We start from the raw sequence: 26,826 nt of genomic DNA, 5'->3' as shown, positions 1-26,826 counted from the left end.
TATAAAATTTACGTGAAGGAAATGAGAAAATTACTAATTTTTTTTTATAATCACATAAATATTCAAAGATACAGTTATAATATTTTTCATTGCGACTGTCAATGTATAACTATATATTATACATTATAGTACATCAATGATAGATACGTGTATATATTTTGAATATTTATATGTGCATAACTTATTATGTACATAAATATCAAGTCAAAAACACTTTTTTAATACAAATTTATTTTTACACCAATTACATAAATTATATACCAAATGCACAATTATACACTTAAGTACATTAATTTGTATGCGGTTTTAAATAAATAGTAAAATCGTATCTCTCTCGCGCTAAATCACAAGAATACTATTTATATATTTCCTAATATATTTCCTATTATGTAATTATGTAAATCCTAAATCTCCCGTATGCAAAAATATTTAAAAATATGAAACTTTATCTGTTTTTTTTTAAGATTATTATTGTTCTTATTTCATAAATGAAATAATTATTCTAAAATCTATGGCTAACAATTATACCACATTGTAATACACCTGTATATAAAATCTATATTGATATGTATAATAATCTTATCACACATGACTGTAGGACTATAACAATTATACATATATCTCATTCCGATAAGATCACTGATACTTAATAGATAATTTTTGCAGTAAAAAATTGTGAAGAAATTGTAAAGAAATACACAATGTAACGCATTGTCACTTCTCATAATTTATCGCTTAATCTTATAGATTGATAGTTTTTGTTCAGACTATCTAGTGGAAGGAAGGAAAGAAAAAGGACTTATGCAACAACATATCATAAATAAAATTACAGAGTGAGCAACATTTGAATCATTGGTTTTAACAAGTGAACAAAAATGATCCGTAATCATCGTAATTCTTTCTAAATTGACACTTCGCCTTGTAAATTTTGCTCTTCTCTAATTATTTTCCCCAATAATTTAAATCCAAATAATCCTCTTCTCTAATTATTTTCCCCAATAATTTAAATCCAAATATTTGTATAGCTTTAATTGTGATTAATTTAATGAGAGGTTATTTCTTTTTGTAACCGTACGTATTGACAGCTGCAACAAGGAAAAGATTATTATAATCAAAACTCTATTTAATTAGAATGTGCCATTTTAACTTTATCATTGAAATATCTTGTAAAGTTTAAAAGATACGAAAAAATGTTTCAGACAAAAGTTGTATGGTTTCAAGGGGGACATAAGATGGTACCATTAATTTGATATTGAAGAGTCACGCAAATATCATCTCCAACTTTTTAAATGGGACACACTATATGTTTTTGCATATTCCTGTAGCTCATCTCGAGAGAATTCCAAAACACTATAATTAAATTAGTTTCCATTCCAAAACACTATAATTAAATTAGTTTCCATTAAGTACTTTCCGAGTTTGTTTCGAAAAAAAAAAAATGTAATTGTTAATTGCAAATTACATTTTTTTTCCAAACAATTATGTGTTTTCTTTACACCAATTGATTCCTCTCATTATTTTGTACATAAAAATATTAAGATAAGATAATCGAAAAATGAATATTTTACAAGATATTTTACGATTTATGTAAAATTACAAAATGATTTCAAGCCTCATAACTCGGAAAGTACTTAATGAAATCTAACTTAATTATAGTGTTTTGGAAAGCTCTCGAGATAAGCTATAAGAATATATAAAAGCATATACGGTGTCTCATTTAAAAAGTTGGAGGTGATCTTCACATGACCTTCAGGTGACTTTTCAAGGTCAAACTAATGGCACTATCTTATATCTCCCTCGAAGCCATACAACTTTTGTCTGAAATATTTTTTCGTATCTTTTAGACTTTACGAGATATTTCGATGACAAAGTTAAAATGGAACACCCTGTATAATATTATGTTATTGAAAAATTAGAGATGGCTTCTAATTTTTCTCAATTCTGTTATACTTATTCAGATAATTATGTGACGTAGTTCTCATACTCACCCTCATATTCCTTTTCGCATTGTATCAGCAATTTATACCATGTAGGTCCGTCTACCAAAGCGACTTCCATGGTACCGCCATATTGCGACGGCAGATATTTCGGCGATATGTATTTATGCAATGATTTTCGATCGGAACCGTGGAATATTATCTAGCAAAAAAGAAGAAAGAAAAATATACAGGGTGTCCCAAAACTCATAATTAATCTTTCAAAGACAGATTCCTGGGATTATTTGGAGACGATTTTTCCTCAGCGAAAATGTCGATGAAGGCCATCATTTTTTGCATGTTCCCGATTTGTCATCATATATCTTTGCAATTAAACCTTAAATTAAAACTCAACTAAAGTAAACTCTATTTAAAATTAATCAAAGAATGTGGTTTTGTTAATATTTTATTTCTACAAAGCTTAGTTTACAAAAAAAACCTTATTTCCAATCACTTATAATTCGAAAATTATTAGTGCCTCGACATTTTCGTTGAGGAAAAATCGTCTCCAAACGATCCCAGGAATCTGTCTTTGAAAGATTGATTATGAATTTTGGGACATCCTGTATAAGCAAACACGAATTGCATGAATATTTATTTATATATCGTGTACATAAAAAAAACTTACTCTACTCTTCAATTTCTCTCCTAGGAATGGCTTGAATAGAGCAAACACCATGTTGAACACATATGGTTGGTTCACGATATGTAAATTCTTTACTCTTAATGGCACTGCTTCTTGAAGCAGATCAACTATCCTTTTGGCAAACGGCGGAGTGAACTGCCAAGTTTGCTGAAGGGTGAGACCGTCCATGTCGAAGATGACGATCCCACCGGCGATCTGCGTGCTTGGTTCCAGTAAGGCAGCCTCCAGATATAGCACGCATCCCTTGAAGACCTCGTCCAGACTGCATTTGTTATGCTTCCACTTTTTGCCGAGCTCGAGTATCAATATGCGTCGACCGTGCTGATCGCGAATCGGCAGTACCGTCAAGACGTTATGGTCAAATACATTCTTCTCTCTGCTCGGTTTCAAATTGTCGTAGAAGTTCGCGTGTTTAACTTTGAAGTTGTAATAATGCTTGATGAGTTTGAGCGATGACTCGGGATAATACTTGCATGGTCTCAAAAACCTAATCAGCCACGGCTCGTTGTCCAACGGGCATTTGAGATCCGTCTCCGCTGCCGGTTCACAAGAAAGATTTTAAACAATAGCGAAAACATTCACATTCGAAAAGATTCCAAAATGCATTTCTTCGATATTTTCTCGCAAGATTTCTTAAATAATTTCTTAATCTTTTGATCAAAACTTTTTCAGTTTGTGCTCAAACTATTGTTCCATGTATATAAAATTTTATATTTATTTTGTACATTATTTTATTAAGTTTCTTTATATCAGTATATATAAAAAGAAAACCTTTTAATAATTCCTTCAAGCGTGCTATTGCTTCTTTTTGAACTTCGGGACTTTCTCTGAGCTCCTTTTGGGCTACTTGTTGCAATTCTGGAGTGGGAGGACCTACTTCGAGCTCGAACGTTTTGTTTCCGATTTTCAAGGACGGTATTTCAGTTAAACCCGATAAGAAGGTGTCTGAAAAAAATGCAATTTATTTTTAGCCAGTATTCACATCTTATTTTCCTTATAGTTATCTTTTAAGTAATTATTTTCCTTATAGTTATCTTTTAAGTAATGCTAAAAGCTCTGTAATTATAAGTAAATTAATTATTTCAGTTAATGATGATGATATTATCGGTTAAATATATGATTAAATTATGAGAATTATAATTATAAAATTAAAAATTTGTAGATATAATTTTTTCACATTCTTAAAGAAAAAGATAAAAAGGTAGTTTATTTTGGATTTTGAACAATTATAAATACAAAAATTTACATATAATACGTATACATTTTGAAAAATATTTTTAAACGATTCAACTTTCAGTTTTCTTATTTCGGATTTATAATTAATATTTTGTTTTCGCACATCTATTGTGAGTTTCTAGAAAATATAAATTGTTTCTCTTTTTTTTGTATTATGCAAGAATTGTCTTATAAAAATATAAATAAAATATAAATAAAATATATGAAATTTTCACAAGTAGCTTTAGGTTATACAAATTCAAATAAGAAATTTGTTTTAATCTTATACTTACATCATTTAATTTCTCTTTCTTTTTATATAGTATTACACATTTTAATTAATAGATTAAATTGATACAAAATTGAAAGTTTGTCATAATACAGGATATTTTAGCGTTTTTTTTGTAATTTATCTATAAGATTAGATGACAAACGTAAACAACTTGAAATTTTCAAACCACACATGTTCTCACCATCTTCAAACAAGATCCCTGAATCCATCATTCCTTGTAATAAATGAATAAAATACAAGAAGATCTATAGAATAATTGATGACGCATGATGTAGCTTTAATCCACATGCGAATACGGTGATTAAACTATGCGATAAATCAAACAATTCTGTTACTCGTCGAACCAACGAATAAGATGAGTTTGCTTTTCGTGTTCGAACAGCTGTTAATTATCTAACACATCGCGGATGTAGTGAGTAACGCAATCGTTTGCGACTTCAGAAAGGAAGCAGAACAAAAATCCTCGACGTACCACGTTCACAAACACTCAGTGGAAACATGAGTCAGCTTCCTTATCGTAAATATTCGAAGCCTGTGGTTGTAGAATTATATACTGAGAACTCCTACCAAATATAATCGCAATGTATTTGCTTTTTTTACATTGTATTTTCGATTATTATTAATTCTTTTTTGAATTTATTTATTATTTTAGCAATTATTTCTAAATCTGAATATCAAAAATTGGACAATTGAACAAAATAAAATATTGCTGAAATCATAATATCAATAATATTCTTTTTTATTATTTTATTCATTTATTCATCTAAAATATTTTTTAAATATATGAAAAAAGAAATCAGTTAAAAGACGTCTTACATATACAAACATTTTTTATATTATTTGTATATTTTAGCATTTATTTATGATAATTTCTTTATTAATTATACTAGAGTTTATTAATTTAAATTATATATTTGAGCTTATTAAACTTAAACAGATACATGACATTTATATATATAAAATTTTATTAAGCAAATTTATTGCGTCAGTATATCACTAATCACGATATAATTTATTTTTTTTTTTCGTCACGAATCTTTGATTTATCTTGATCATCAGAGGAGTTTTGACTATTTTTAATAGATTACAAAAGTTGTAAGATAATCGTGTCAAGAAAGTTATGTTAATACTTGCTAATATATTATACATGATAAGTTTTAGATACTGTCGTGCAATAATAATATCATTATTATTATTACGATATTACGACGCGGTTTCCTCAAAATACAGTCTAAAGTTATTATGTTAAGAAGTGCAAAATGTTAATTATAAATACTTAATTATAAATTAAAGAATAAAATTTATAAATACGTTGCATTAAATTTATTTTTTTTTTTATTTAAATTTATTAATTTAATAAATTTATTTTACTTTCACGAAATTCGCGCAGAGAATGTCATGATAAACTTGTAAATTATCGGTCGCCGGAACATCGCTGCAATTGACACACAGCAAAAGAATGTACCAAAAGATAATACATGCATGTACATGAATAGATATTGCACGCTTCTCGGTATACGTCGTTTAATAAACTGATATCATTAACGCGAACCAAGTGCACTGTTGTGGGCAGTTACCCTTATCGCTTTCTAAATGAGTACTGCTCTAAACGAGTTTCAGTCTGCGTTTGCAAATCAACAAATTTGTAAGCGCAATGTAGAATAAAGTGCAAACGATGTCGCAACTGGCTCATGTATAAATTCATGATTTTGCGATATACTTCTAGAATATTAAACAATTATAGGTAAAAAATAACCTTACACAAGATTTTTCTCTAGTTTTTTAGTACAGTGACAGATCGCATGGATTAGCCTAGAATATTGACTGGATAAATTGCATCGCGATTTCGACAAGAATCGGTATTACGACAGTTTTTATGTTGCGAATGGATAGAAGGAAAAATGCTGATTTCACCGTAGCACATAATGATGCATCGCGCATAGCAATTATACGTAGCAGTTATACGTGTCGAAAATAGTTATCACACTTATTACGTTTTTCTGCATGCGATATATACATAAATTACGTAAACGGAATTAATTGGAAGAATCGAGGAATCATTTAAGAATCATTTTGCGTATCATTTTATAATACTCATGCTTTTTTTCTATATCATTTATTCAATATGCGCAAATATGTATCAAACATGTCGATTTCTTAGGATATTGATAAAAGAATTGAAACAATATCTCCTTAATAAAACATTTGAGGCCATTTTTAACTTAATTTTTTATAATAAGAAAAGAAAGAACATTATAACAAAGTAGATTTAATAAACGCAGAAAAAATGTTACAAGTTTGCAATTATTTATATATATATTTTGACAACTAATTGCATATAAGATTTATTTCTTCAATAATTCGTGAAAATACATCAAAGCTATTTTAGAATAAAAAAAAATGGTAAAAAAGTATTTTAAACGAAGAAAAAGTCGATACATTTTGAGCAATCTCGTTATAAATGTCTGATGCAAACGAAAAACTTTGTCTACATGCTTTCTTTCATTGTTTTCTCTTTGACAGTCGTGAATGTCATTTTCTTTCATTTTTGTATCGATATCGCAAGTTTATTCAACCTTTACTAAAATATGATTAAATATATCGATTTTCATCATTGCTACATATCGACTGTATTTCTATTTTTTTTAGATTTACAAGCCAGGGAGCTCATTGCAGCGAAAACAAAGAAGATAATAATAATAATATTGATATTGCATTATACAGTTTATTTTTTTTTATTCGTTAAAAGTCAAAGATTGGATAAATAATGTAAAGCTAATATCATTGCAATCCGCATAAAATATTTTAAAAAATCATTCAAAATCAATATTGCTTCTGATAATAACTGTAATGAGTACATGACATTTTGTTTTTATTAATTTTTTAATTTTTAATATATTTAGTTTTTATTTCAATTTATGATTAGCTATGCAATGTTGCGTTTCTATTATTATTGTTACTTATTCTATTTACATTTAAATATTACTTATTTACATTTAAATTGCATGTAAATCTTTTAATATATTCGTTAATATTAATATATTAATATATATAATATACATAAAATATAAATGATATGTATTTTTTATTATTCTTTAGGTGTATTTATTTAGTAAAAATTAATATTATTTTTAGTTTATAAAGCATATGAATATAATTAATAAGTTGATTCAATGTTGAAATTGTGTTGAAATGATCGCGTCGGAGATTTATTAACACTTTATATCATTTCAATGTCGATTCAATCAGAGGATTTCAATTTTATTTCAACATTTTTGATTCTCAATATATATTGCATTAATTAATCGTCTAAAGTTGACAGTTGAAGGTTACCTAGGTTAGTGTGAATCATGAACTCTGAATGCCCTTCATTTTGCCGTTTAATTGAGTGAAGTCAACATCTAGAAAGAGAGCGAGATAGAGGGGCTCGTTTCCTCTCTTTCTTTTTGTTTTTTTTGTAATTCATCTGCGCAAAAGAAGACAAAGAACAGAGAGATTAGATTATTTGTCTCTTTCTATATGTTGGCTTCACTTTTTTGGCACATATGCGGAGTCTATGATGTGAATATCTATTTATAAACAATGGGAGAATATGTATCGGACCGTGAGAGGAGCAAACCGATAGTGTGAATTGGCTGATCGATCATGTTTGACCGGTTGGGCAGATCTTAGATATTGAAACGCTGATTTTATAAACAACTGGCAATCAATTAGAAAATTCTTCATAAATCACAGTAAGCATTTAAATCGGTAATTACATGCATATTCTATGAACAAAATTAACAATTTTCGCGGACATTATTTTGATATCGCTATGTGTTTATTCTGATTTAAAATAAAAAATGACTTTAGGGATATTATTAAGAAATTGCGTTTACGTAAAATATAAATTTTTAGAATAAATTATATTGTGTGTATATATAATAAAGACATGTTAATATATTAATACACACACACATACGGTACAGATTTTATTTAAAAAGATAATTTAATAAATATTATATTATAAATATTATTTAATAATAATATTATTTAATAATATAAAAATTATATAAATATTATTTAATAAATATTATATTATAAATATTTTTATAATTAGAATAAATTTAATAAAATTATTTTTATAATAATTTTATTAAATTTTGTTCTTAATTTTATTATATTTTATTATTATATTTTTATAATAATCTTTAAACAAGTCGTAGCATTTTATCTCCTTGTACTGCATCAATATAACTAAATGTAATGTAAAACATGTTTGAATAAATTTGTGGCAAAAATGTTTAGCGAGCTTTTGTAATCTCTTAGCAATTTTCTGCGAATCGGGCGCCATGTAATAATATTGAAGATTACTCTGCGCGATATATCTTCGTAAAAGAAAATGATGACTCGTTGTTTAGTTTGCCAGAGAAAGAGAGAAAAAAAGAGGAAGAAATAAAACAAATATTCTTTTACGTTTCTAATATCTCTGCGAGATGAGAGAAACCAGACAGACTGAATAGGAAGTTGCATTTTGATAGATTTATCGTTCAACATTTACGACTCCGCAAACAAGAATCGGCTAACCGGTTGAACCTTTCGCATTTGACGAATCGAGATTGTACAGGACAGAAAGTAAGAACGAATATTTTCCGCAAAACAAAGGTGTGTCATAAATGGAACGTCAAATATTTCTTTGTCCATCTTCTCCATTTTGTTGAAAAATTCGATGCTGATTATTTGTCTCTGATCAACTAATGGTTCTCTACGCGAGATTCTCTACGAAGATACCATTCCTTGTTTAGTTGCTCTAAACTATAATAAAAGTTAGAATTCACTCAATCATCGAAGTTGACAGCGATTAAATTATGTTGGATAAATTATATAATGTTTTCACAGTAAAAATAGAAGTTCATGATAATAATGTTCACTTTAAAAACTATATTTAACATTTCGTATTTTAATCTCTCATTTTGAGCTCTTTATACATCAACTTTGGAATTAAACATGTGATTCATTAGCGTTATCCGTTAATCGTAATCAGACCACGTAATGTTCCACATACGTGAGAAACTAACGCGTTACTTTATCCGTGTGATTGTAAAATGTAAATGAAACTGTCACGTTTTATTATAAAATATAAATGATAAAATATAAATGATGAATCGTTGATATTCAATATAACAAATAATCATTCTTATAATTATTTCTTCTCTCTTTTTATTTTTTTTAGCAAATTTGTATTTTATACAAATACATGTACGTATTAAGATGTTTCAATTTTAGAAGTCATTGAGATATTTATATGCATTATTTTTCATAGGGAAAAATCAATTAAAAATTGTAGTCGAAGATCTTTTATATGAAAAATAGAATGACGCAGGAGAAACTTGCATCTTATATTAATATTTCGCATTAACATAAAATACAAGATTTTTCTTTTAAAAATTCTAATTTGCAAAGCGGAATATTATCTTGGAATGGTAAAGAGTGGTTTTTCATGAGCCCTATCCGTGTCATGGTCACCGAGAAATTGCTTCATAAGTTTAAGACTTGTTTTGAGTCTAATTTGCTTGTGGAAAAGTATATCGGATGCATTAAAAATCTCCATAAAGAAACAAAAGTCAAAATATTTTTACAAATAGCTTTCAAAATCTTTGGAAAAAACATCAGTATGATATTCAATATAATATTCCTATAATTTTCAGCTTTAACATTAAATCTCTAAAGCTTGTTAGTAAATAATTTTTTTTATTATCGTTATTTAAAATTTATTGCACATACATATTAATAAAAAAGCTGTTTTTGTGTGTTACATTATATATTTATAGATTATATATATTTATTATATATATATATATATATATATAATTTATTATATGTTATTATATGTTATTATAGGTTATATATTTATATATTTATAGTATTTTAGATTATATATTATTGATTTTTATTTATATATATATGTATATATTCCACGAATAAAAAATATATGACGTGCCTTTATATGCCGAGTATAGCGCGGTGACATCTTGCATAAGGTATATGAATAATTTTTTAAATTGCTTAGTTGTTTTTATTAAAGAAAGAAACGTATATTTTTTGAAGCGTGACAGTAAAATTAATGTTGCGTTATGCGCAATCATAAATAATGCATTACGTAATCGATCAAGTATTACAACGTAGCATTATAACGTAGCATAAATAAATTTTAAGATCGCGAAAGTGCACTGTTAGCAAATTTTTATTATGTAATATCTATGAAATAATAAATATATGCTAAGCTTTACACATATTATATATAACTTTGGAATACAAACTCTACTGAGGTAATTGCACTAAAACTGGGGCGATATATAGTTTCCCTTAATCTTGAAAGTTTATTTAATTTTTTAGTAGTTTCTCTTACGCACAGATTAATAGTCAATATTATCATAATCGCGAAAAACACACAATTGAATTTATTGACAGGGTATCTCTTGAATGATCACACTCGATCACATGCTCTGCTTATGTTTTAACCGAAGAGATAGTTCGAAAAAAATACAACATAATAGCAATAGAAGAATCAATTTATGCGTCAAAAAATTAAAAATAGAAGAGAAACACTTTGCCGATGCGAATGCTCGACGTTAAAACGCGCGTTTGAAAAACCGACGAAAATGTGAATGGTACTCGGCCGTTCACCCATTTCATACGTGCACTGACATACATTTGGGTTTAGTAGAAAGTCGATGTAATATCGTAAATGCTTTCGTTTAGACTTCATTCATGATTTTTTTGATTTTAATTTAATTTAATTAATCAAGTGTATTTCTTAATAGTCACATTGAGATATAATTTGCTCTGCTCGAGATAAATCAGCTATAGCGTTTTATTTTATTAAATTATGAAACGCATATTAAATGTAAATTAATATGGCTTTCGACGTGTATACTTTATAACTTGTACAACTCTTTCTTTACGGACGTATAAAACACGTGACATTTTCGAGCGAGGAGAAGATTGATGGATTATGTATGATCACTGAGAGAGATGCACTTTTGCTTAAGAAAATTGCCTCGTACTCACTACTTGCTATCAGTGCCATGATGTGCCGGGAATATCGTTACCGGTTGTATCAGTTAAAAATGCGTCAACTACCGAGGATGATACGTGAAACGAACGATCCGTGCGACACCAAAAAACGAACGAAAATGCGGCCGGTATCGTACGGACGAGCGCTCTTATACGTCCTGATCTTCAGGGTCAAGCAGGTAGTAAGGCAGTGGCCGTGTCGATTTTCCGCAAGCGCATGTCGACTTACCTTGTCGCATGCAAACGTGATGTAATTTAATTGTTTCTACTATCAAAGTTGCCACGTGTATGGCAGTAAACAATACGATCCCATGGAGGGACTGACGCACACAGGTAGAATGCGACGGTAGATGCGACCAATTAATCGATATATTGTCAGACCGATGATTATCGGACACAACACGTCACGTATAAATATTCCATTTGTGGAACGGTGATCACGTCAGCGCCTTGAATCGAAATGATCAATATAAATGAATATAAATAAGCATTGTGCAAAATTTTCATTTTATTATATTTTTTGTTTGAAAATCGATCTCGCGAAGAAGAGATATGCTAATGATTCCTCCATTAATGAAGAAAAAAATGTTTTTTGAATATATTTGTAAAAGAAATATTCTTTACAAAGAGAAAATATTGGAATTGTATTTATTGATTGCCATGAATCTATGAATGCTATAAGAAATGCTATAAGAAATGCTATAAGAAACACAAATGGATGCGAATAAAAACTTAGTAAACAGTTTATGTATTTTTTGTAAACATTAATTATTTCATGAATAATGAATCTTTGATCAAATAACAACAATAAAATTGTTATAAATGTTTCTTTGTTTTATACAATATTATAATTTTATATTATATAAGTTTTGAATTTTATAATTTATTGTATATATACAGGATGGCCCACGTAAAGTGTTACAAATTTATATCTCGGAAACGAAGCAATTCAAAAAAAAATGTTTCAGACAAAAATTGTATGGTTTCGAGGGGGACATAAGATAGTGTCATTAGTTTGATCTCGAAGAGTTACCCGAAGGTCATGTGAAGATTATCCGCGGAAGATAATTATGCGAAGATTCTCCACTTTTTAAATGCGACACCCTATATGCTTTTGCATATTCTTGTAGCTTATTTAATTGAAAACATTGTTATACAAAATAGATGTTTTAATTTTCAAAAATAATAATATTAAAAAATTAAAAATTTATTAAAAATTGAAAATTAATATAAAACAAAAAAATAAAAAAATTTTAATTAAAAAAACTTGGCGCTGCCAATAAAATTGGTATATATTTTAATTAAATATATATTTAACAGCAAATATAATTTCTGGACATTTATTATTAACTCTCTTAAGATCTTCTGGATTTTCAATTAATAATTTAATTATAATTCTCATATTATTTTCACAAATTATACTTTTTATTTTACTTTTAATTTCTATGAGATTTATTCAAGCTTATGTTTTTTCTATTTTATCAACTTTATATAGTATGGAAATCTAAAAGATTTGAACATATTCCAATTATTAGTCTAACATTTAAATTTAATGACCTAATTTCTTTAATTAATTTATATTGATTTACATTTGGAAATTTAGACTTTTAAGCTGAACAATATATTAATAAAATTGACAGTGCCAAGTTTTTTTAATTAAATTTTTTTTTACTTTTTAGTTTTATATTAATTTTTTCAGTTTTCAATTTTTAAATAAATTTTTAATTTTTTAATATTATTATTTTTGAAAATTAAAACAATTATTTTGTATAACATTGTTTTCAATTAAAATATTTCTATTTAACTTGTACAAGTTTTCTTCCTTGTACTTCTATTTATCTTGTACATATTTTTATTCTTAGTTGGCGCAATTTTTTTGTATCACTACTTTTGTAGACAATATGACAGTTGGATACAATTAGTACATGAACTTGGCACCCTTTTTTATCTTTTTTTAAAAAAGGTAAATTTTTGAAGATATTTATTTACCTTGCGCTCCAATTATCATACCTTACTGGCTCTTGCGAATTTTTAATTAATAATTTAATTATTTATTATTTAACTTATACTTTATTATTTATCACTAAAATATTTAACACGCAAAATGCAATTAATGATACATGTCATATTAATGATATGACACATATCATTAATATCACAAATATCGCAAAGCGTCATTAGTGGAATCTTCTGTCGAGAGTAGGAAATGTACGTTTTCTCTTTCCATGTATTTGTGTACATGTGCGTTGATGACCATAAAGACGTTTCTTAACTGAAAATTTTCATATTTCGACTTTGCGTTATGATATCTCTTCGTTTATAAATCACGCAGCACAAAAATAAAGATACTTTCTTTATACAATTCAAACCCGCTCTATCGATTAAGCCTAGTAAGAATTCAATCCGTTCAGCCGTTATTGAAATTTCGATAATCTGAGTTACTCTCAACTGTCCGACTCGCATATATAAATACACGGAGTGTCGCGTTAATGCTTTGCATGAACTTGGCGCGAGACATTACCGTGTCTCTTGATCAATATTATTATTATCTCGAAGCTTCGATTCCATTGATTTGATTTCCTCGAATCCGTAGATTTGATTAGTATTGTCCGTCTGATATATGCAACTTGTTTAAATTAATCGACTTTCAAGCGAGTAAATAGCGTGTATTTTAAAGTGGCACTAATGCAACATTCATTAACGACACATCTATTCTTATATGTACAAACGGATATGAAACTTGCATTATTCTGATCTTAACTTTCCACCGTTTGTTGCGGCTATTACCTCTTAATTAATCATTACTTCTTAATTAATCTATAATATTTTTCTTCATACGATTCGTTGCGAATAGACTTGATAAACTTAATAAATTTATTCATCGTGAATATTGATTTTTTCATGAATAATGTATCTTTAATAAAAAAATAATGTATAATTGTAATTGTTACGAAAAAGTCTTGTGTTTTATGTCATATATATATATATACAGGGTGACCCATTTTAACTTAGGCAGCCAAATAACTCGAAAAATAAGCACACTACGAAAAAATGGTTAGAATCAAAATTTCGTCATTTCGAGGGGGACGTACAATGACGTTAAAATCAGCCCCCCCACCCCTCCCCCTGGGCGGTGAGGGGGGGCAAGTTTGAAATCTTAAATGGAACCCCCTATTTTTCATTGCATATTCTTGTAGCTTATCTCGAGAGCTTTCCAAAACACTATAATTAAGTATCTTTTTATTAAGTACTTTTTGAGTTATAAGGCTTGAAATAATTTCTTAATTTTATATAAACCATAAAATATCTAGTAAACCATTCATTTTTCGATCTTACCTTCATACTTTTATGTACAAAATAATGAGAGGAATCAATTGGTGTAAAGAAAACATACAGTTGTTTTTAAGAAAAAATATGGAATTGTTAATTGCAAATTACATATTTTTTCTTAGAAACAACTATATGTTTTCTTTACACCAATTGATTCCTCTCATTATTTTGTACATAAAAGTATGAAGGTAAGATAATCGAAAAATGAATGGTTTACTAGATATTTTATGGTTTATGTAAAATTAAGAAATTATTTCAAGCCTTATAACTCAAAAAGTACTTAATAAAAAGATACTTAATTATAGTGTTTTGGAAAGCTCTCGAGATAAGCTACAAGAATATGCAATGAAAAATAGGGGGTTCCATTTAAGATTTCAAACTTGCCCCCCCTCACCGCCCAGGGGGAGGGGTGGGGGGGCTGATTTTAACGTCATTGTACGTCCCCCTCGAAATGACGAAATTTTGATTCTAACCATTTTTTCGTAGTGTGCTTATTTTTCGAGTTATTTGGCTGCCTAAGTTAAAATGGGTCACCCTGTATATATATATATATATGTATATATAATAAATATATAGTATAAATTTATTATACAGGGTGTTCTAAAAAGGTATGTCAAAAATTTAAGGAGATATTCCTCACACCTGAAGGATGAAAAAATATTATATCGACATAGGTGCAGAAATGCTTATTTGAGTTATGTTGAAAATACTGTTAGCTGTACCATATTACTCACACAAGGAAAAATTTAGGATAAATTATTGTAGACGACAATCGTTTAATTAGGCTTATTTACAATTGGTTTTAATGTTCATCATTTTCCTGAATACAAGCAGGGAAACGGTTTTCAACATTTATTGTAACATATTCAAGATCACATTAAAACAAATGTAAATAAGCCTAATTAAACGATTGTCATTTACAATAATTAATTCTAAATTTTTCCTTGTGTAAGTAATACAGCTAACAATATTTTCAACGTAACTCCTGAAATAAGCATTTCCGCACCTATGTCCATATAACATTTTTTCATCTTTCAAGTGTGAGGAATATCTCCTTAAATTTTTGACATACCTTTTTAGAACACCCTGTATATAATATATAATAATAATAAAAATAAATGTATATAATATATAATATATACATATTTATTTTCATTTGTTATATTTGCCCTTTTAAAGCCGTAAAAATTAAATGTTTGTATACCGCTTGTGATAAATACATATAAATATGAAAGAAAAGTGTAAATAAAAAAATTTAAAGAATTAAAAAGATTCTATATTTTATTACGTAAATTACGAGATTTTAGCATTAAGAATAATGATAAATAAATTTCGTACCTGGTGGTATTGTTATTAACATAATCTCGAAGCTGTTTGACTCCATTGATTCAATCCTGATCGAATCCAATAGAAGATCCGACTGGTACTGTCTGATTGAAGAGCAGAACGATTAAAGTAATTGACTCACTCGCACTCTCTAGCGAATGGATGGCATGTACTTTACAAAGTCGAATGTTGAATGCTAATCTAACGACACATCTTTCCTTAAATAAATGGGCTAATGAAGTTCGCGTTATTTCTCTCTGATCTTAGCTTTTTGCTGTTTGTCACTACTGCCACTCATGTATATCCTTATCATCTTATTTTTCTTCATTCGGTTCACTATTGCAAATTTCTTTCCTCTTGATGTATTCCGATAATTTATACGCGATAACCTAGCTAGAGAGTAAAAAAACAAAAAGTGATATTAGAAATTACATGAAATATTATTTTATTTTTTCGTTACTTTAATCTCTTTTAAATGATACTCTATTTTTTTTTCGTTTTCCTATATTTTATATAAATTTTTGCATTATACAATTATTATTTACAATTTTTTATAATAATTTATCATTCATTTCAAATCTCTTAACAAAAATACATTTTCCATTTTTAACGCATTATTGCTTAAAGAAAATTATGATAAATTATGATAAAATTATGATTTTATTTCAAATTTTCATTAAGAGAAAAAGACTTAAAAAAACTATAAATTGTTTGAGAAAAATATACAGTTAAAAATAATTTGCGAGGAAAAGCATATATATGTATATATATATATATATATATATATATATATATATATATATATACAGAGTGAGTTTTAATGCTTGTGTCAATCTTTTTATCATTCGGGAGATTATCGACGGCATAATAAATTGATCGGGACATAAATGTCAATTATTTGAATCTACCATATCGAAGGCCCGAATATATTATGTATAATAGTAATAATAATAATAATAAATCCATACGGCATAATTTCAGCTATTAATTTGCTTTAATTGTACATATGTAGCTTTAATAATAATAATAATAATAAATCCATACTACATAATTTCAGCTATTAATTTGCTTTAATTGTACATATTATATTCGGACCTTAGATACGATCGATCCAAATAATTGACATTTATGTACGCGATCAATTTATTATGCAGTCGGTAATCTCCCGCATGATAAAAAGATTGACACAAGCATTAAAACTCATCCTGTATATATATAATAATGTTAAATTTTTCAAATATATCACATTTAACTTTTTATATATTTATATATATGTTATACAAAAAAGAATTGAAGAATTGCTGGGAAAAGAGCTGGGAGAGAGGTAACTCACATAATGTTTAAATTCCTAATCCTATCTATTTTAGATGTAAGTTAAATTCCGATTTTATCTGACAATAAATTAAATAGGACTGAAATTTATGTAATAATGTACAATAAGATAATGCTTCATTTTCATATGATAATGAATCAAGTTTATTATTACACACACACACACACACACACACGCACACGCGCACACGCACACGCATACGCACACGCACACGCACACGCACACGCACACGCACACGCACACGCACACGCACACGCACACGCACACGCACACGCACACGCACACGCGCACGCGCACGCGCGCACACACACACACACACACACACGTAAATCCTGTTTATTTAAAAAGAAAACAAATTACAATCTATACAAAATCTATAGTATATTTTAATTAAATATTTTTTTTATTCAATTTAATGTCTTCGAATTTTTAAATCGTGTCTTCTTTCAATATGTCACAATATCTTATATCAATTTTTATCAGCGATTTAATACATTAAAAATTAGATTAGTGTCAATAACTTCTTATACAACTCTACTCTGCAATATACAACAAAAAGAGGATGTAAAGAAAATAAATTTGTAAAAATTTAAAATTTATATCGTATGTAATATTTTTTTATGATAAAGATTATTTATAATTTTTTATCAAGATTTTATCATAAAAAATTATTACATACGATATAAATTTTAAATTTTTACAAATTTATTTTTTTTACAATCCTCTTTTTACTGTATATTGCAGAGTAAAGTTGTATAAGAAGTGTGCGTGCGTGTGTGTGTGTGTGTGTGTGTGTGTGTGTGTGTGTTTGTGGTGATGTGCGGTGTAACACGTTTTATATTATATTATATTCTTTATATTTATTCTTATTTTTAAAGTAAACGCGAGATGTACAAGTAATTAAAAAAAATCTTAATGGAGGATAACGAGATGTATTGTCGAAGGATGTGCGATCGAATATTCCAGGAACATATTATATTATACATCTGATGAATCATAAAAGCCGATCAACAGATTCTTTGCATCTGGAATAAACTTCAATTTTCCTTATATCAAGTCTATGAACATTTAAGAGTGTTTTGAAATTTGAGATATATCATTAGAAATGGTAATGAAAGAAACAATTTAACAAACATATTTAACGACTGTAAAAAATGTTAATACGTTCAATTAAAAGAGATTCAATCTGCAGCAAGTATTATAATAATTGTATTTTTTTTATTAATCATAATTAGCCATCTTATCGCATTCACGGTTTAAAATTTTTTTTTTCTAATTATTTAGAGATAAATGTATCTTTACATGTGTATATTTCGTTGTATGTGTCAAAAAAATCTTTATATTTAGTAATTATTTAGAAAAAAGAGTATAATTATTGAGAAAAAAGTTTCGCGTTCAAATTTGCATTGCGAATTAAAATCTGTTACGTGGAATTGAATGTGTGAAAAACAAGATTCTTTATCGCATTTGTCAAAATCCAAACATCGATGCATTTTAATTTCTTTCAAAAATTAAAAAAAAAATGAATTTTGATTATACTTTGTAATTGTGCCATATTAGATTGACCAATTTTTTTTACTCAATTTTGCATACGCGCGTCTTTACAAAACATGTAAGCGTCAGCGAAATATGAGAAAATATAATTATTACTGAAACAAAACATAAAGATCAAGTACACGTTGCTTAATAAATATTTATTTTATTTTTATTGTTTTTTTTTTAAGTTTGAAACATGTTGATAAAAAATATTACATTTTGTTCTGTGATAATGTGAAAAAGGACTGAAAAGAGGCCTGGAAGGCAATTAAAAAATTTAAAGAAAGAAATAATGAAAAATAAATAAAGAAAAAATGACAAAATAACAATAACAGACCGGTTGAATTAATCAAAATTATTAAAACAATAAATTTAGAATTTCATATATTCATAAAGTAAATTTCAGGGTTTGATCTATATTTATGTAACCAAAATCGATCTATTTTTTAAAATCGGTCTTCTTTTAAAAATGTATGCGTCGTATATCTTAAAATAGTGACAAAATTGGAGAGCTTTTTATAGAATGTTTTATTGCTTCTTATAAATAATTAAATAAACACATACACACACACACACACACACACACACATATATTGATATTTGATATTTTAAACAAAAACTAAGAAGTATATTGTTATCAAAATTCGTTGATTCTTTTGATATTATACACAAGCTCCTCTCAAATTCTGTATACATTTATAGGATACATAATTTTTTAATTATTTACATTAAAATGCGACCAAAGATGTTATTCTTTAAAAATTTAAATATAATTGTACCTATAGCAAAATTGAAAAAACATATTGATGGCATTTTTCATATGTTAATTCTATTCTCATTCGAGAATAAATAAAACAATCATCTCGATTTATAATCGATCTATAATAATCGTTGAACGATATTTATAGAAATTGAAAACAAAGTAGTTTCTTTTTTTTTAATTTTATACTCTACATGTTAAAGTTCAGTTGCAGATTATAATATTATATATTCATGAGGCAAAAAATGATCAGAATGACGCATGTGAAAAAAAACATAATGTCGGCTTATTGCGCAAGTGGATCAATAAAAACGAACAATTTAATCGGCATAATTCAAACTGGAACGTGATACTTAACATAATATATTCTATCGCAGAAAGTATTTCATTTACGTAACAACATCAGATTTATCAAAATCATTTTCAAAAGATATCGAGTAAAATACTTAAAAATTATGAAATGTCAATACTGGTATATCTATGCGAAGATCCAGAAATTCTATTTTTGCATAATCTAATTTTCTGTAAAATTCGATATTAAAAATGGAAAGCGACCAATTAATTATGTCTGATTACGCTATAAATTATCATTAATAGGATATATGTATATATATATATATATATATATATATATACATATATATATATATATATATATATATCCTATTAATGATAATAAAAATAAATGCTTCTAATATAATGCTAATATAATGCGAGAATGTGAGATATATATATATATATATATATATATATATATATATCTCACATTCTCGCATTATATTAGCATTATATTAGAAGCATTTATTTTTATTATCATTGTATATATATATGTATATTTATATTATACATTGTATATGTATATATATATATATATATATATACATATATACACACATTCTCGCATTATATTAGCATTATATTAGAAGCATTTATTTTTCGAGATTCCTGATGCAGAGAATGGATTTCATTAGATTTCGCTTATGCGTGGTTGTTAACTCTGCTTCTGCATTAGTTTGTATAGTTATCTATCGTCGATATACGTGCATCCAATTAATATTTATAACGCAATTGATGCGACACAGTGGTAGCGATAATTAAATGAATATAATTTTCTCTCTACATATTTCTCTCTCTCAACCAGTATTAAAAATAAATGCAAATAATTTTCTTTTACAAAAATATATATAATATATATGTGTATATATATATATATATATATATATATATATATATGCACACTAAGAAAAATCGTTTGATTATACCAACAAGACGTATATGATTGAAGGCATTTTGGTTAAATCAAACAAGAATTTCTAGTTATCGTGATAAGACTCGATTTTTTATAACTAGTAAGTTTAATAGACTTTACTATTAGGATTTGTTTAGTATTTTCTGATTGGATCTATAAAATTTCTTGTTACATTTATTTTTTGCTTGCTTCTTAACTTAACTCGTATTCAATATTTGCCATGAAATGTATATAAAGAACTAGTATTAACATTAAATCCAAAGTATATTTTTTTTCTATTACGAGCAGTAGTGCCAGAAAGAGGATGCTAGCTCTCTGCATCCTCTTCTTGCATCATTGTTTATCAGTTTAATTTCTAACAAACTGAACTTAAAATAATTTATTCAATAATCTGGATTGAATTTATGCAATAATCGTGTTGGAATTCAGAATATTAAACAGACTTTTGAGATTAGATGGAAAAAATGTTAGACGACTTGGTGCTGGCGAGTTTAGTATTATTAACCAGAAAATTTGGTAAATTTAACAGGAAGAAATTAATCAGATTCCTCTGCTAATTCCTACAAGAATTCTGGTTCGTCCATTTTCCAACAGACATACTCTCTAAAAGTGAATCAGTGTATTATCACTGTAATCAGTGCTGTACTTATAACTGCTTATAATCATTGAGTATTTACTGTTTTTCAGTGATAATACATTGATTTACTCTAGTGAAAGTAGTATATATTCTACTTTCACTAGAGTAAATCAATGTATTATCACTGAAAAACAGTAAATACTCACTGATTATAAGCAGTTATAAGTACAGCACTGATTATATTTTTATTATAGTGATAATACACTGATTCATTTTTAGAGAGTACTGGTTGAATCTACCAGAATTCTGTTTAATGTAACCAGATTTTTTTCAGTGCATATACATGCATATATACATTTTATTAATACGTAAAGTACGTATAAACTTTCTTACGTTAATCGTCCATTGATCCAATGTGTACATGCATAGAGATTATAATAATGGAAGGGTTCTAGTGAGTAAAAGGAAAAGATATAAATATATTTTTCTGTTTCAATTGTAAGAATATATCCGTAGCTATACGTAGCTATACGTGATACGACATCTTGTTTTATTTCTTTATAAAAGTTTTTTAAATACAACATCTATTTAAATTTTTAATTTAAATTTTTTGTATAATTAAAGAAAAAATATAATAATGATAAAACTGATAATTAAGATGAAAATGAGATATGTATAAATGTGGAAAGTCGAGTTGTTTAACATATTAATATATTATTGATTGAATTTTTAATGTATTATATTATTAGTGTAATCTGCAAGACATATGTAACATAGGTCCGTTTTATTGGAATAGGAATAGATTCGTGGAATGGAGATTTTACAATTGAGACAGAATATTCACCTCTCTGTTGATTCTCTTGAAATAGACTTGCTTATGGTCGACATATAGACAAGGCCTCTGCATTATTACAAGCTTTATATTTACATACAACAGTCAATGGCCGAATAATCGAATGCATGTCTACTTACTCTCACGTTATTGCTTGTATAACGAAGAAATATAAGGTTTTGTTTGCCTATACACATGCATGTCTACGCGCTAAGTGTATACATGTGTATTCGCGATCTTTTACGATTCCCCGACAGTGTGTACTTTGTACACGGCGCCTTTCCAGGTGTGTGTGCTTCCGACTTGAAATAAATTTATTTCTAATCTCCCGAGCGACGATTTCCCTTTCTACGAGTATAGCTACCCAATGGTCTTTCCATCATTTAGTAAAAGTTCAACGCGTAGGAATTACATAAGCGCTTTAAACGATCATGTATATATGCACGTGTGCAATGTCTAGTCACCGCTAGACGGCTTTCAGTATGATATCAAAAGTCACGTGAACATTTTAATGGATAACAACATTCTACGTATATTAATTTCATCAAGAATATGAGATATGTTGTTCCGAATAAAATATTATATTGTATAAGACACGTATATATATAAGGGTGTCTCAAATGTCCCGGACCGATCGAATATTTCATAAACTATGCACTTTAGAAAGAAATATTTCAGACAAAAGTTGTATGGCTTGAAGGGGGCCATCAGATAGTGGCAATGATTTGACATGGGAGAGTTATTTGAAAGTAACGTGAAGATCACCGTCAATTTCTTAAATGGAATTCCCTATTTTTTATTACATATTCTTGTAACTCATGTTGAGAGCTTTCCAAAACGCTATAATTAAACATTTTTCCATTAAGTACTTTCCGAGTTATGAGGCTTGAAATCATTTCTTAATTTTACATAAATCGTAAAATATCTTGTAAAATATTTATTTTTCGATTATCTTATCTTAATAATTTTATGTATAAAATAATGAGAGGAATCAATTGGTGTAAAGAAAACACATAATTACTTCGAAAAAATATATATAATTGTTGATTGCAAATTACATATTTTTTTTAAAAACAACTATGTATTTTCTTTACACCAATTGATTCCTCTCATTATTTTGTACCTAAAATATTCAGGTAAGATAATCGAAAAATGAATATTTTATGATTATTAAGATATTTTACGATGTATGTAAAATTAAGAAATGATTTCAAGCCTCATAACTCGGAAAGTACTTAATAGAAAAATATTTAATTATAGCGTTTGGAAAAGCTCTCAAGATGAGTTACAAGAATATGTAATAAAAAATAGGGGGTTCCATTTAAGAAACTGACGGTGATCTTCACGTGACTTTCAAATGATTCTCCAATGTCAAATCATTGTCACTATCTGATGGCCTCCTTCAAGCCATATAACTTTTGTCTGAAACATTTCTTTCTAAAGTACATAGTTTATGAAATATTCGACCGGTCCGAGACTTTTGGGACACCCTGTATATATACGCGCGCGCGCATGTGTGTGTGTGTACGTGATAAAAAGTTGAAAAGATGAAAAAAAGAATTAAGAGAAGAATAATGAGAAGAATAATGAGAATTTTTCAAAAACAAAGCGATAATAATGTTCATATTTGTGAAAAAAAAATTGATTTTATGCCTATTTATTGCTATTACAAAGTAATGCAATATAAGGCATTTTTATAAATAGCGAAATTCCATAAATATCTCTTCAATTATTCAAATCCATCTTCATCTCTCTGATAGTGCTATCTTTATGAATTCTCAACAATGTGCGTTCCGTTGTGAAACTCCTTCATTATGTTACTCATTAAGCTAACCCGCGAGTAGCAAGTATGCATCCGCGTGACAGCTATAATTTCGCGGATTCTCCACATCTCTTAATTCTTTACGTCTCTCATAATCATCTCGTAATATGGCAATTTCCGTAATAAGAGATTTCATTCTCAAGACGTTATTGCTGCGAGACTTTCTAGCCTGGCACAATGGAAAATGTGTACGTATAACCGGAAACGAGATCAGAATCTCGATGGTACACTAAAATCATTGTGTAATTAAAAAGAAGAAGAAACAATTTTCTGTCTCGAGAGCAGGCAATTCATAATTATAACTTAATCAAAGAAAAGGCATTTTATGATACTCGCCAATGAGACGTATAAATGCTGCTTCGTCAATATGATATATAAATCAACTTTCATAAATATTTTCTTGTTCATGTGAGTTTATAATGAGAAGAAAACTACGGTACTAAGTATGAGTTTTACTCATTATACGAATATTATAAATTCAATCAGTTAACTTTGACAAAGATTTGTTCATCCTTGACGCAATTACACGTCTTCATGCAACAGATAAATTACCTTTCGCTATGCATTTAAGAATGTTTCGTACCTATCTTCAAAATATTGAGAATTTAATGAAAATTGTACAGAATGTCCTTACATATGTTTAGAATCTTCAGTACAATTTTTAAATCGATTCACTAAAGCGTTCACAAGTTATAAGGATTTTAATTTGCATCGAATTAACATGTGTTCTTATGGGAAACGTATAATCGAATAATAAACTATGTCGATTCAAATGACAAAAACACATAGAAATAATATTTAGAATTTGTTTAAAATTTGCAAAAGTTTAGATACAGAGGAAATATTTGGTCAAATAATATTATACAAGTACTAACTGGTTAAAAAGATATTAAATATAATTCAATGAAGTTAGCCATGTATCTGTCACAAGGCGAAATTCTCTGTCAAAAGTTAAGCATTTCGATTAAGGATGTTTTGTACCTATTTTCAAAATATTGAGATTTTAATGAAAATTGTACAGAATGTCCTTACTATGTTTAGAATCATCAGTACAATTTTTAAATCGATTCACTAAAGCGTTCACAAGTTATAAGGATTTTAATTTGCACCGAATTTACATGTGTTCTTATGGGAAACGTATAACTATGTCGATTCAAATGACAAAAACACATAGAAATAATATTTAGAATTTGTTTAAAATTTGCAAAAGATTAGATACAGAGGAAATATTTGGTCAAATAATATTATACAAGTACTAACTGGTTAAAAAGATATTAAATATAATTTAATGAAGTTAGCCATGTATCTGTCACAAGGCGAAATTCTCTGCCAAAAGTTAAGCATTTCGATTAAGGATGTTTTGTACCTATTTTCAAAATATTGAGAATTTAATGAAAATTGTACAGAATGTCCTTACTATGTTTAGAATCTTCAGTACAATTTTTAAATCGATTCACTAAAGCGTTCACAAGTTATAAGGATTTTAATTTGCAGCGAATTAACATGTGTTCTTATGGGAAACGTATAACTATGTCGATTCAAATGACAAAAACACATAGAAATAATATTTAGAATTTGTTTAAAATTTGCAAAAGTTTAGATACAGAGGAAATATTTGGTCAAATAATATTATAAGTACTAACTGGTTATAAAGATATTAAATATAATTCAATGAAGTTAGCCATGTATCTGTCACAAGGCGAAATTTTCTGCCAAAATTTAATCATTTCGATTAACAAAATTCGGAATATTTCAGTAAAAACAATAAATATTTAAAAATACATCTCTGTACTAAGATCAAACTTTAATATTCTACACAATTTCTCATACTCAAAATACACCAAAAATGGATATTCGTCAATATTGATTTTCAGCTACTTTTTGCTGGGATTGTATATACAAAACATCTTTAATTTACTTGTTGTAATCCAGGCGATTTTTCCAAGCGATTTTTCCAGGTGAGATAAAAGCGGATCGAAAAATCACTTTAAAGGCGTAAACGGCGAATAAAATAAGTTCAACAGTGCGTTTATACTTGGACTGTGATCGAGATACATCGCCCGAGGTATATAGCCCGATGCGATCATCGCAAATAATTCCATCGCCAGACTGCACCGTCACTGCAATTCATTGTTGGAGTCATGATTATCAATTCAATAAGATATACATATTATCATAAAATAGAAAATAAAATAATCGGTGACTGCGCAATATCAATAATACGTCAGGTCTATTGAATATTAATGAAATAATGTAATATATGTCGAATTAATAACATTCTCGATTAACAAATCATTCAATGAAGATTCATGCCAACTTTCGATGTACAGATTATTTACGATTAAAAGTGAGCCACAAAGATTCAAATAATATAAACGCAATTTTCATCACGAAGACCCAGTGATTTTTTTCTTCTTAACAACACACTGCGTATTTTATAGCGCGGATTTACATCGTCATACAAAGAAAAAGATAATCTATTTGAAATATTTTATTTAAATATCTCTTTAAGTCTAAAAAACTTATGATTTTTTTATTACAATAATTTAATAAATTTTATCTTTGATCTTATTTTAAATTTTATCTTTTCTAGAAATATATAATTATAAAATGTTGCAGAATAATAGTGAATAATAATTTATGTAGATAAAATCTTTTTCGTTAAATATTTGCTGTAGATTAATACTATTTTAATGAAACAGGAATAATTCTTAGTAATAAAAAAAAATGAGAGCAAGTTTCAATCAAATGTTTGCATTTTTGCTCTTACAATAACTTTGCCATTAAATCCACGACATATGTTATTGCTCGTGTTGTTTATTATTTACGAACATCCTGATGATACGATAACGTAACGAAACGATCGATGATTTTTG

The 26,826-nt window shown here is 27.7% G+C and overlaps 1 protein-coding gene across 3 annotated transcripts; it reads right to left on the bottom strand.

The window, feature by feature from the left end:
• Window positions 1–620: 620 nt before the first annotated feature.
• Window positions 621–25,971, bottom strand: LOC105258162 (alpha-tocopherol transfer protein-like). Of its 3 annotated transcripts, XM_011269259.3 has the most exons (6): window positions 25,869–25,971; window positions 15,854–16,234; window positions 3,394–3,567; window positions 2,605–3,158; window positions 1,989–2,139; window positions 621–1,085 (listed from the first exon to the last, which is right to left on the bottom strand). In XM_011269259.3, exons 2-6 carry the CDS (start codon window positions 15,897–15,899, stop codon window positions 1,054–1,056), a joined length of 957 nt encoding a protein of 318 aa, XP_011267561.1. In that variant the 5' UTR covers window positions 15,900–16,234; window positions 25,869–25,971; the 3' UTR covers window positions 621–1,053. The 3 variants fall into 3 exon arrangements, with proteins under 3 accessions (XP_011267561.1, XP_011267562.1, XP_019885211.1); XM_011269260.3 differs by lacking the exons at window positions 15,854–16,234; window positions 25,869–25,971 and adding an exon at window positions 11,180–11,331; XM_020029652.2 differs by lacking the exons at window positions 15,854–16,234; window positions 25,869–25,971 and adding an exon at window positions 4,311–4,472.
• Between the last annotated feature and the right edge of the window lie 855 nt (window positions 25,972–26,826).

This window comes from Camponotus floridanus, unplaced genomic scaffold (assembly GCF_003227725.1).
Source record: "Camponotus floridanus strain SB8 unplaced genomic scaffold, Cflo_v7.5 scaffold35, whole genome shotgun sequence".
Taxonomy (NCBI): Eukaryota; Metazoa; Arthropoda; class Insecta; order Hymenoptera; family Formicidae; genus Camponotus; species Camponotus floridanus.
Note: the sequence above shows the minus strand (reverse complement) of the source record. Positions and strands in the feature narration are given on the sequence as shown.